Genomic DNA, 13,481 nt, shown 5'->3' with positions numbered 1-13,481 from the left:
TGTACTTGAGGAGAAATGAGTAGTGCTTTACGTTTCAAGATTGCTGTCAGTGCCCTATTTGAGAGGGCAAATTTAGTCACTCTGACGTGTTACTCAGTCTTTTCACTCCAGGTTGTTCAGTAGTGGCCCCAATTTTCCTCTGATTGTCAAATGATTAGACCCGCCATGTTGTACATGGTCCATTTTCTCGTAACTGTTTTGTGTCTGACATGTTTTTGAGTGGTCTCAGTATTTACTTGCACAGTAAGTTAGGCTTGTGAAAATTAACTTTCTATTACCGTTGTACAGGGAAAGGAAAAAGAACTTATGGAATTCAGCAAAACTGTAAATGAAGCACGTTCTGCGATGGAAGTTGCTCAGTCTGAGCTCGATATATATCTGAGTCGACATAATACTGCTCTTTTACAATTGAATAAGGCTAAGGAGGCTCTGACAACTGCTTCAGATACTTTGCGTGAAAGAAAATGTGCAATCAAAGAGCTTGACGTTAAATTGCCTCAGACAGAACAGGAATTGAAAGAGGTAAGTGTTAAATGCAAGAGCTTTAATAGACATGGAATTAGTAGTTTTGCAGCATAAATTGTTTTATGGGTTCACATGCTGTGCATCTATTCCGGTATATATTGGTTGCGTCAAATATTGTTTGTCCACCTTCTCTCTCATCTTTCTTTTTATGCTGTGGGCATCGTCGACCACCTTTTTGTGGTAAGTCCATTCCTCCTGTGACGTCACATGCTGCCCCGGTTGTACCGGTGCGTGGTCACCATCTTCAGATTTTTTTTTTTTTCCCTGTTGTTGGGTCGGGAATCATGACTGAAGAGATCCAAAGAATCCCAGGAAATAACAGGAGAAAATAACTGGAAAATGCCAAAGCTCACGAAGAGCATACGTACACCCGTCTGTGACACCCATGTGGCCGGAGAATGTGGAGAGGCAGGAGAGGGTCATGGTAAATACTCCTTTTAAGTTATGCCCCAACTGCACCACAAGTTCACACAAAAGAATCCACAGGAGTTCTGCAATCTGCCTGCCAAAAGACCACCGGGATGAAGATTGGGAAGCCTGTGCAAAGTTTGTGCCGAAAACGGTCATGGTACGATGTCGACTGACTAGCTCACCATGTCATGGCTAGTACCCACAAGACTCTGGAATCCCTGTAAGACCTTTGCCTATAAGAGAATATGAAGAGAATGTCCAAGAGGCCGTACAAGCCCAAGAAGAAGAGTTGGGCGTCAGACGCCGCAGCCGAAAGGAGGGAAGCGTCTAAGGCAAAGAAAGATAATTGCAGAAGGTAACAACTGCCAATAGGCATGGATGCTAAATCATCAGACTCAGTCCTTGAAAGCAGCCTCAGCGCCGAAAGACACGACTGAAGGACAGCACAAATGTAAGGAGCTGCACAGGTCCCAACCAAAGGACACTGATGGGAGCAAAGATTCCGTGGCAGTGAAAGCACTGAAATGAAGACTCTACTCGCATGAAGTTGAACAAACAGCACTCAAGGTTGAGTGGAAAATTCAAAGACTTGAGGTCCAAATGATGGCCCTGGTCCAGAGGAAAGTGTAGTTCAATGACTGAGTTTTCCATCCCAACAAGACTGTCAGGATCCACAGAAACAAAGGACGAACAGCATGCATGGAGGCCTCAGCAACCCCAGACCCACATGCAGAGCAACAGGAGTTCTACAAATCGGAGGACAAAGATTCGGCAGTGTTGAAGAACACAGCCAATTTGAGTATGCATGGCACAACCTCGACGCGGACCCCTGAAGAAGGGGTTGACCACTATCCCTCTATACCTTCACCCCCAGATTGCCCGCTCATCTACAAAGCCTCATTAAAAGGGCAGTGTACATAAATGGGGTACAATTAGAGGAAGAAAAGGAGTCATGCTTCCTATTAGACACCTTGATGCCTTCCCAGAAACAAATCTCTACCTGCCAATGCTCTGCAGCATCTTGGACCAGGGAAAAGAGGCTTTCAGAGAACCAGCAAAGAGCAATAACCCCTCTTGTGGAGAGAAGTGCAAACATTCCACACAGGAACTCAAATACATCAAGGGGAATTTCCCTGCGTATTCAGTCATTATAAAGATCACAAAAATGCACCCACATCAATGGGGCCACCACCAGAGAAGGAAGGCAAACGATTAACTGGTGGGCAGAAATATAGAAAGAGGGAGGCAGCCACACAATGGAGGATAGCCAACTCCAATGTGCTCCTTAACCGCTCTGGGCACCAGCAGTCGGAAGAGATCAGGGGGCTGATGCAACACCTCCCAGAGGAGCTTCTCAAGAGAGCCAAGTTCGTAGTCCAGGAAGGTAAAAACATCACCAGCTCCTGCCTCAGATATTCCCTGGATGCAGCAGATGCGGCCAGCAAATAGATGTGCTCTGGCACCACACTCTGGAGACACTCCTGACTCAGTCGCTGGATTCAAACTGGAGGTACAGACTTCAGTCATCAATATTACCTTCACGGGTGAGTCATTGTTGGGACAAGCACTAAACTAGACGCTACAACAGATCCAGAAGGATAATGAAACTGCAAAGGCCAAAAGAGCACTGCATTTCAAAGGATCTTTTAGTAGAGGATGAACAGCTATCATAAGGCAGACCGGCAGGACTGCTTTTCCAATGGACCAGCAACGACATCTACACACCAAAGCCTCACTCCTGCATCACAGCAACTGACACACCATCAGTGGCAACACCCTGAAGGGCAGTTCTTTCGAGGAAGGGAGAAACCAACTGCCCAAGGGGGGCTAGGATCAAAAAACAAGTGACTCATTTGCCAGACAACCCCACTCAGAACACCAGTGGGGAGCAGAATAGGCGGGTTCCTCCAAGAGTGTAGGTCAATCAACTGTCAACTGGATTTTAAACATAATGAAACATGGATACTTTAGAGAACTCCCCAAACCACAGCCACACATCGCTCCAAAAGTAAAAACCTTTGGGGTTAAGGAACTGTAGGAATCTGACTCTGTATATACTATACCAAAGTAAGGTATAGTGTGCACAGTTCAGTGGATCCCCAAAGGCTTAGAGGTAAAAGTAGATAATACCTTACTGTTTGTGATAGTGTGGGCGAGCAGTAAGGCTTTATCAGAGGGCAATATTGAGCATTTATTGTACACACTCAGGCAAGAAATGATTTCACACACTCAAACTAAACTCAGACCATATGTTTTGTATAAACATATTTCTTTGTTGTATTTTATTTTTAGAACAAAGCCAGACTTGGGGCAAGTAAGTAAAAATAGTACTTTTCTGACAATACAAGTGAATGTAGATACAGGTAGGTCAAATGTTCAGAAACAGTTAGTTACATTTCAGTTACTTCGCAATTGCTTTGATTATTTTTTAAGTTACTTTTTAGATTACTTTTTCTACTCCGTGTGATATGCCTAGATATCACACTGGGGCATTGTCTGGATAAAAGGTGAAAAACCGTTTTCAAAACGCAGCTTCTTAGGTTTCCATACAAAACACCCTCGACACATAGAAGTTTTTCAGAGGAAAACCATCAATGCAATCCTAAGGAGAAAAATTAGGTTATCGTTTTGCAGGTAAGTAAAGGGTCTTGAGAGTTGAGTTTCTGGGGTTAGAGTAAGGGTTCCCCCAGGAACAAGGATGCACTCAAAAAGCACCCTTAGCGGCACTAGGGCAGCCAGGTGAAGAGTAATGAGGCCCAGTGTAATCTAATGGGGATAGGGGGCCTCCTGTTGGTGGCTGCTCATTAGCAGGCAACAAAGTTAAGGGAGCAAAGCTCCTTGGGTTAAGCTCACGACAAAAGGGGTTCAAGTTAGCACACAGTGCAGCAGCCGGGTGCAGGGTGCTGTTATGACGTCGGGGGCTCTTAGGACGTTGGGTGCTCTGTTTCAAATGGGGATTCTCTGGTTCCAACAAACACTGCAGGTTCGGCCTCCAATATCTTCTGGAGGCGACCACTGGTTGGAGAGGTAAGTTGGGATGTCCTGGGATGCCGGGACACCATTGGTTGGGCCATCCAAGGTTGTGGGGCCTCTGGTGCAGGGGTGTCTTTTAGGGTTGGGATTTTCTTACTGGCTCTGGTTGTGGTTGGGGGGGAATCCTCCAGAAAGGGGTTGCAGGTGCTCTTGGGAGACTTGAAGTAGCGCAGGGAAGACCAAATTCCCTGTCATAATTTCTGGGAAGACCTGCTCTTGGTGTTGGGCCACTCGAACTCGGGCTGTGGGAGTCTGGTGCAGAGTGGTGTAGATTTCTGGATTTGGCCGGATCCAGAGTCTGTCGGTGAGCAAATACAGAGCTTATGGCATACAAAGTCTTTTCAATGAAGGCAGATTAGGACGTCCGGTTTCTGGGGGCTGATGGCTGCCGGACATGCCAGGATTCCGCCGGTCGAGGTAGAGGTTGGGACAGGCCGGTAGAGTTTGGGCCAAGTCAGTGTCCTCCTTCCTTCAGCACGGCTGTCCGGTCCTTCTTGTTTGTTGTTATCTGACGAGGCAAGGTGCGGGTTTGCCCGTAAATGCTAGATTTAGGGGTGTTTCAGATAGGTACCGGTTGGGACCATTGGGTCCCTCCCATGGGGTGGGTACACCCCCTATTATGCCATCCTCCAGTGGGACCCAGCCAACTCTGGTTGGCTGGGTCCCCCATCTTCAAGATTGCGGGGACTGAGAGTTGTGCTTTCCCTCCCCACCTGAGGGGTGTGGGTGGCAAAGGTGGGCCCACCTCTCCTCCTACCTTTGTTTTCCTGCCGATTCTCTCGCCCACGGTGGGGGCAAGATCCGTGGGGGCCAGTTGCTGGGAGCAGCAAATGGCTTGGTCAGCTCACAAAGGCAGCAAGCCTTTGAAGCTTCCCTTTTGTGGACCCTGCCCATCCTGAGGGGGGAGGAGGTAAGTGCCCAGGATGTTTTTTGTTTCCAGTCCCTGAGAGCGGGAGGCTCTCGACCCAGGGGTCTATAAACCTGTTTGGGGGTGGCAGCTGGTGTGCAGCCAGTCAACCAGGACACTAGTTGGGTCGTTTTCAGGGGGATCTCTAAGATGCCCTCTGAGTGCATTTTTCATGAAATCCCACACTGGCATCAGTGTGGGTTGAATGTGCTGAGAAGTTTGATACCAAACTTCCCAGATTTCAGTAAAGCCATTAGGCTGCTGTGGGGTTCGTAATGACAAACTCCCAGACCAAATACTCTTTATGGCTTTACTGCACTTATAATGTCTAAGAATAGACTTGGACACTGTAGGGTACAGTTCTCATGCACCTGTACCCCCATCAGTGGCATAGTGCACCCAGCTAGAGGGGTGGCTTACCTATGCCATAGGCAGTGAGTTGTAGACATGGTACACGGGTATGGGCATCCGGTGCAAGTGTTGAGGATCCGCCTGGATCTGGAGTCCTTGTGTTGGTTTCTTGCTGGAAAAATCTGGTCTCGATGGGAGACCAGAGTCTTTTATGAAGACAGTGCAGTTCTCCAGGGTTCTTGGAGGTTGCTGGCTGTGGGCCACACCGGTTTCTTGAAGTAGAGTCGCTGGAGGGGGAGACAGGCTAGCAGGGCTGGGGTCAAGTCAGTTGTCTTCTCACTGCTACACGGCTCTTCAGTCCTTTGTCATACGTTGTTGAATCTGAGGAACAAGGTTCAGGGGAGCCCTTAAACTAAATTTAAGGGTGTTACTGAGGTGAAGCGGAAGTAACCAATGGCTACTGTCTCCTAGTGTGACTGCACCCTTTGGGGGCACCCTCCTCTGGGGAAAGTGGCACATCCCTGTTCCCATTGAGCCTAATTCTCCAATTCAAGATGGAGAATTTCTAACAGAGGGGTTCACCTTGGCTCCTGGCGACCCTAGGGGTGTGCCGGCTCCTGGCGACCCTAGGGGTGTATTAATCAAAACAGGGAGCACTGTTCCATATAAGGGTTGCAGGTGGTCACCCACTTACTAAAGAGAAAGAGGAAAGTACAAGTGATCCTAGGCTTTATGTGGCCCACGTGTGGAAGGGAAGAGCAAGTCTAGTCTCTTGATGCCCTCACACACCCCGAAGGATGTCATGCTTCATCATCAGGTGTTTTGTTCCTCGTCGGGCCGGTGCTGCAATGCCCTACAGGTCTCCCGAAGGGTCACTTTAGCGGATCTTTTGAGACAAAACGCCGTATGGTGCATGCGGGTGTGTGGCTTTTGTCCTAAAAAGATGGTGCAGTGGTGCGTGCAGAGTGAGGCTAACACTGTCTAATGTTGCCCAAAGAGCACTTTTAATGAGGGGCACCCTTGGCACCCTAGGGGTGTGCCAAGCACAGGTGGACACTCCTACTCTGCGTACTAATTTTCCCACCTGTCCTGCCGCCAAAAGTTGGGCTTAGACAAGAGGGCAGGCATCTCCACTTGTTGGAACTCACCAAATGAGCACATCACAAGGTGAAAGCCTTTGAGGCTCACCCCCAAGTATTGCTTTTACTCCCAGGGGGAGGTGAGTAGCGCATCCACCCAGAGCAGGCTTTGTTTCTGACCCCAGGGAGCACAAAGGCTCTCAACCCCATGAGGTCAGAAACCTGTCTGGTGGTGGCTTGCTGGCATGGACCAGCCGCCAATACACTAGAAGTTGGTTGTTTTTTAAGGGGCATCTCCAAGATGCCCTCTGAATGCACTTTATAATAAATCCAACACTGCCATTAGTGTTTGTTTATTATGCTGAGAAGCTTGGTACCAAGTGTGAGAAGTTGGCCTGATATATAGTGCTCACTATTCTAGTGATCACTGTGTATCATACCAAACGACCCTTATTGATGATTGGTTGTAAGTCAACCTTATAGACCAGCTATCCTAGTAGCATGGACAAGAGCAGTCTTTAGGCTAAACTCTAGAGGGAGTGTTAAGCCAGCTGTTTTACCACCACATTTACCCCTTGAACACCAAGTGAAAGGACACCTTAAAGTTGTTATGAAAATAAAGGATATTTATTTATAACAAGACTATCCTGGCTCTTTATGAGTCAGGGAGCTAAGCACAATACAAAACTCCTATGGAAATACTTCAAGTTGCACAATTTACACAAATGCCCGAGGGGCACGAAAAACCATATACACTAAAAGTGGAATGCGAATTGCTAGCAGGTAAGTAAACAGATCCAGAGGCTTCAGGATCGCTAGGACTACACTACTGGACTCTAAGGTCAGGAGCAGGAGGCCTAGGGAGATCGGGTGCAGAGTGTGCACTCTCACGCGGGATGCGGGAAGAAGTCTATGGATGCTAGCGTTTCTTAAAGTTACTATTTCCGGACGAATCCGACCAGCTAGACTAAAACGAAAAAGGATCTGGACACTTAGAGAGTGAACCTACGTTGGAGCACCGGAATGCTCGGTTTACCTAGCCCAGGGGCTGCGGCTGCATAGGGTTCAAAAGACGTCGGGAATCCTCGTTGAAGTCTATGGAGCCTGAAAGAAGGCGTTGCTGGCAGGCGACCAGTGTCGATATTCGGAGGGATCTAAGCCTGGATCGGTGATGGAGATGACCTGAAAGCAGAGGGGACTCAGTTCTTAATCACTAGCCAGTGATTAGGTTGGCACCAGGATGGCACCGGAGGTAGTCACCGCGATCAGGTGAGTGGGTGACGCTGGACTCTGCTGTCCCTCGGTGCAGGAGGCGTTGTCGGCGACCAGGCAGAAGGGGCGAGCTGTCCCACGAAGGTGTCGGCGGTCGGCGATGCTGGACCCAGGATTGGGGCAACAACCCTTGGCAAAGGCAACCCCACGCGGTGGAGTCAAGATGGCGTCTGGAGTGGACCAGGAGGGTCCGGGGCGCTCCTCTATTGGAGGGGAGCCAGGGCCAGTCTGGAGCAACCAGACCAGCGGCGGAAATGTCGTGGGGCGTCGTTAGGAGGGCCACTGGCCAACGGGCAAGTGACCGAACAACGCGGTGAGCGGCAAAGAGCAGAAGGGCCCCCACGCAGATCTCGTGGATGCTGGGAGGCTGGACTTCGGTGCTGGAGCTGCTCAGGGTTAGGGCTTCTCAAACCCCAGGAGCACTCACTCGAGGATCCCTCGGTGGTCGTGCTAGGCTAGCGTCGTGCAGGTTCTGAAGATGGCCGGTCCCTCAGGTCTCGTCACACCCACGAATCTCAGCTGGGCTGATGATGCAGGTAGAGGTCAGAGATGGCAGGGAATCCGGGTCTCGTCGAGCTGGTCAGTCTGGATCCGGAGGATGGACGTGCAGCAAACCGCAAGCGCTTAGGTGGTGCCTGCTGATGCAGGGTGGCTACTCCTAAGCCACAAGGGAGAGTCTTCAAGAAAAGTCAAGAGTTCCTTTCGTGGAAAGTAGTTCAAGATTCATAATTATCCAATTTGGGAAGGGGTCCCGCTCCTACCTTTACCCTAAGAAAAGGGGCTGGCCCGTGACTAGGTCCTGCCTATGGGTGGGACCAGGGGGGGGTGGTTACACCCCTCTCCTTTGCCCGGTCTCTCCCCAGCTCGGGGGCTGGGGTGCCCCTGGAACTGGTTTGAGCCGACCTATGCACAGTGAGCACCGGGGTGCCACTTGCAGTCACCTTCCTCTCGGCCCTGCCTACCTGGGATACACAAAACCCTGTCTGGGATGGTGCTGGCACCGCCCCTGACAGGAAACCCTTTGTCCAAGCTCTCCTCGCTGGAAGGACTCCCAGCAGCAGGAGGTCAGACTTGTGTCTGTGGTGGCAGCATCCATTTTGTGATGCTGAGGCTCGAGTCAACTTTAACCGGGGTTCACAGTTGCATACATGTCGTGTCCCTCTAGAAGGGTGGAATGCTAACTCCGTCGCCAGAATTGGCGAGGGGTTAGTATCCCAATTCGTATGACACCTTACTCGACATGTTTGGATAATGCGAGACCAAAGTTAGCAAATAACCGCGAGGATTATAATGCACTTTAAGAGTATATGGTACGCGTTATCCTGGAACAGCTATTAGGACTTGGTTCCGCAAGCTGCAGACGGGCTCAGCTCATGCCAGAGCACCATCTCACATGATTCCAAGCACTCTGCCCTCAGGATTGATAAGGCCTGCCATAGGAGTGACTGATAGGAATACATGTGTCCATTTTAGGGTTAGATATAGGAATACTATACCTAAAGCAAAGGGTGATTACACCACCTTGCCCCAGCCGTCGTGCAGCCAGTTGTGTCAGATTTGGGTGGCCATCCAGGGGTGGCATAATACATGCTGCAGCCCCTGGTAGGCCTTGGGTACACCTATGCCCTGGATACCTAAGGTATGCTGGTACAGGGACTGATCAGGTGGCCCAGTTCCAATTGGGAAATGCACCTAAGGTACATGTGCGTCAATTTTAGAGAGAGAACAGCTAGGCTGTGGGTCTGATTAGCAGGCCCACAGCCAGGTGAAGTCGTAAACCAATGAAGCAAAAGCAAAAATCTGGGGTGATCATAGGATTGCAGACCCTACTCTCCTACACCAAGCTTCCCAGATTTCAGTAAAGCCATCATGAAGCTGTGGAGTTCGTAATGACCAACTCCCAGCCCATGTACTCAATATGACTTCACATACAATGTCTGTGAATGGCACAGACACTCTAGAGGAATTTTGCTATTGCAGCTATGCTCTCACCTTAGGGATGGTGCACCCTGCCTTAGAGCTGTGAGACCTGATAGACTGGTGATTTACCTATGCCTTCAGACAGTGTAAGCTGACTTGGCACCCAGTTAGGGGGTCGTTTTCTCTCTCATAGGGGCATGCAAGCTGCAAGGGCAGTGACATGGTCTTAGTGAGGGGGTCCCTAGGGACCCTCTTAAGTTCCCAGGTTCTCTTCCTGGGGATCCTCATCAATAGTCATACGCACATGAATATTCCCGCCCATGTGCGGGACCCCGGAAACATACAACATAAATGTGGAAACATATAACATAAATGTGGAAACATACAACATAAATGTGGAAACATATATGTAGCTCTAAATACATACACACACACCTCTCAACGCGGCTGCACTCTTCGTGATGGGTTGCTGGCCCGCGAGAGCAGCAGTTTTCTTTCAAAACATGAGCCAACATTCATAAATGGATCCACCTCCATTTTTGCCAGCACCCGCACTTCAAGGTGGAAAACGGAGCCAAGTATTTTTAGAAGCGCTTTGCAACACTATGAAGGCATCTCTGGTACCGGCGTCGACTATGGTTGCCAGTCATCCAGACTGGGGGTGTTTCAGATATATACCAACTCCCGCACTGATTACTAAAAGAAGTCTCATAGTTGACGAGGGGTGTGCTATTCAAAATATTTAGCAAGTTGAACTGTTGCAGCAGACTATGGAGGAATATTGAAGAAATGAAACATGGAGGTTCTATTGGGAGTTTTATGTGGTGAAATAACAAGACATTGGCGAAGTCATCATGACTTTAATATTGTTTTAATTTGCTCCTTATAGTGCACCATGAACTATGTAAATCATCCGGAATCAAGACGGAAGTGGCATCGGCAAAGAACCAATCAGATTCCTCCTTTTAGAACATTTCTCCCAATAAGATTTAAGATCGCTCTTTAAAATCACGCAACATTGTGTACTTATGTTTAACTTGCCTGTGCGAGCAGAAGGCAAATCCCTGAAACGCATCCTTGCAATAAATTGAAATTGCAAGATCCCCGCGAGAGCAGCAGTTTTCTTTGAAAACATGAGCCTCTGTCTGTCTGTCTGTCTCAGCCTTCCATAATGCTGAACGATGTATAAATACATTCCAATAAAAGCAGGGAGAAAATGCACATTTGAAAAACTGTTTTAATAAAACCGTAAAAAACACCATCTTACAAGGAAGAATGAGAAACCCTTGTCAGCACATAGGCTGCATTGCATAAAAACCTAACTGTAGAAAGCTGAAAATCTAACCCACAGAGAAACACATATAAACTGGCACCGTACCTTTAAGGCAGCCATGACCCCAAGCTTCCCATCATGCCTCAGGGGTGACAGGTCAGTTGTTCTTTCCGGCTCCTTCTGTCAGGACCCTGGTTACTTCAGCTGTAACTTTTTTCTGATTTCTGTCAGAAAATATTTTTTTTTGTCTAAAGTTCTTTACTTCAGCTTTTGATGTTTGAAGTATATATCTGCTATTTTTAAGAGTTGAGCATTATTTTTCACTTCAAAATGCCCTCTCTTTTTGACCCTTGCCCTGCCTGTGGCAAGAAGGCTATACAGACTTGAACCCTGTCTGTATTCTATGCCTTCCTGCTGATCATAATTCTAAGACCTGTCAGCATTGCCAGCTACTGTCCAATAGAACTCTTAAGGACAGAGCGAGGATACACCTCTATGGGCTGGCTGCGAAGAAGAAATCTCCTTCAAGAGGCAGGCCTCCGATGAAGAAGAGGAAAGAAAGCCACTACTCCATCTAGAAGTAAGGTTCCAATCTGCTCTCCATCGGCGTCTGGCTCGGCTCTGCCAATTCCTTAATCTGCAACGAAAACGTCGACAAGGCCATCGTCGGGCTTGCCGTCAAGAGAACACCGGTCGTTGACGAAGACAACAGGTACGTCGAATCCTCTGCCGTCGTCATCCCGGCGACGATTGGCATTGAGGAGTAGATCTCCGCTGGTGCAGGCTCGCCAAACATCAAGGCATAGTTCTCAGTCGTCGCCGGCGAGGCGGCGTTCAACGTCGAGACATGTTCCGCCGTCGCAGTGTCACCAGCGATCGCCGTCGAAGCAGGCATCTCCGTCGACGTCAACCAGGCGACGGTCGGCGTCGAGACAGGCCTCGTCACCAGAGGCAAGGCAATCATCTCCTCCGTTGTTGTCCAAGCGACGTTCGACGTCGAAGGCCAGATCTTCGCCGATGTTGAAGAAACATTCGTCGTCGAGGCTCAATGTGAAAGGAAGCGATGTCGAGAAGGATTCCTCCGTCCATCCATTCTTCGTTAAGGTCTCCTACACGCTCAACGTCGTAGGTGCAATCTGTATGCTCCAGGGGTTCGACGTCGCATCATACAGCGTCGAAGGTGAGATCGATGAGGAGACTATCATGATAAAGGAACTCACCAACGATGGTGACACAGACCCGTTCGACATCGAAGCCTTCTCCATCCACGTCACATGGCTCATCAAGACGCCGATCTCGCTCCAGAAGTCAGTCCTCATTTTATCCGGAGTTCACCCTGGACAATTGCGACGTCGCAAAATTCTTCTGTTCACTCACCTGAGCCTCCAAGGTCACCAGGAGGCTCTCCAAGGAGACGGCGATCTCCTTCAATTCATCTTTCGCCCAGATGGCTCCAACCTCTCCATCATTGGCAAACAGTACCAACGGGTCACGCCCAACGACCTGTGGACTATTCCAGTCCTCTACACAGATCACCCTTGCGTCTTGTGCAGGAAGTGGACAGGTCCCCCACTACTCGGACCAGAGAACACAGAGGCAGATCTCCTGAGCGCAGATCGACTCAGTCAGCGCAAGAGGCGGCGAACACCATTGTGGTCCTTCTCTTCGACACTCATCCAAGAGGGACTACTCACCCACCCTCACGGATAGTCATCCTTCTAGGGTGTCACCCATCGACGATGTGAACACTTTTAATGATGATCTCTCCAGATGAGCACAAATGCTGGGAATCACCATGTCAGCTCCTCAGACCACCACGTCTATCATTTGAGACCCTCCATCAGAGGTCTGCGACTAGACCATTACTACCTTTTGGTCCCTGGTATCATTGAGCCGGTAATGGACTTTTTCCTTACTCCATCGGTGAAAGCAGCTCCTGCACGAATCTTAAAAAAAATATAGACTTGCTGCCTCAGATCCTGTTTTCCATAAATAGGATCCACCACCGGACTCTGTCATTGTAGCAGCGGCAAAGACTCACACAGTTGCTTCTACCTCCTCAGCTCCTCCGGATACGGAAAGCAGAGCACAAGACTCTTGGGGAAGGAAGGCTTGAGGCTCTGCAGCATCTTCAAGTTTCTAACGCTGCGGCTCTGCTGGGTCGTTATGACTGGTCCTTATGGGATTCACTGGAGCGCTTCAAAGACAAACTCCCGAAGGAGGACCAGCAGGATTTCTCTGAAAGTCTCCAGGAGGGTGCGCTGGTGGCCAACCAAATCAGCACTGCGGCGGATGGGGTGTCTTTGTCGGCTCACTCTTATGCACATGGTATGTGAACGCAGATCTTCCTGGTTGCATCTGACTGCGTTGAAACCAGAGGCGCAACAGCGCATGTTAAATCTCCCATTATCTGGCACCTCACTGTTTGGAACACATGCAGATGAGGAAATGGCTAGAATGAAGGCTTAGTTGGACACCTTTAAAGGCCGTAGGCCTTGAAAAGAAAAAGGAATTTAGACGACGCTACAGGCCCTACAATCGTAAAAATTACCAACAGAGGGTTCAAGCCCCTCAATGGTCGCAAAACAAGCAGAACAAGTCCCAGTTCCAGGGCCGTCGTTCCGCGAGAGGAAGAGGACACCAACAGCAGTCCTCTTCCACAACAAAAACTCAAGGGAAGCAATGAGTCTCTGCTTCCTCTAGCACCGTT

The 13,481-nt window shown here is 49.2% G+C and overlaps 1 protein-coding gene across 3 annotated transcripts in view; it reads left to right on the top strand.

The window, feature by feature from the left end:
- The window catches only part of SMC4 (structural maintenance of chromosomes 4), a 910,253-nt gene that overhangs the window by 317,713 nt on the left and 579,059 nt on the right, over nt 1–13,481 (top strand). For all 3 annotated transcript variants that reach the window (XM_085634717.1, XM_085634719.1, XM_085634718.1), the window contains exon 11: nt 289–522. In XM_085634717.1, the coding sequence (XP_085490843.1) occupies nt 289–522 (234 nt within the window). The remainder of the gene's footprint in view (nt 1–288; nt 523–13,481) is intronic.

This window comes from Triturus cristatus, chromosome 11, assembly GCF_964204655.1.
Source record: "Triturus cristatus chromosome 11, aTriCri1.1, whole genome shotgun sequence".
Classification (NCBI taxonomy): domain Eukaryota; kingdom Metazoa; phylum Chordata; class Amphibia; order Caudata; family Salamandridae; genus Triturus; species Triturus cristatus.
Note: the sequence above shows the minus strand (reverse complement) of the source record. Positions and strands in the feature narration are given on the sequence as shown.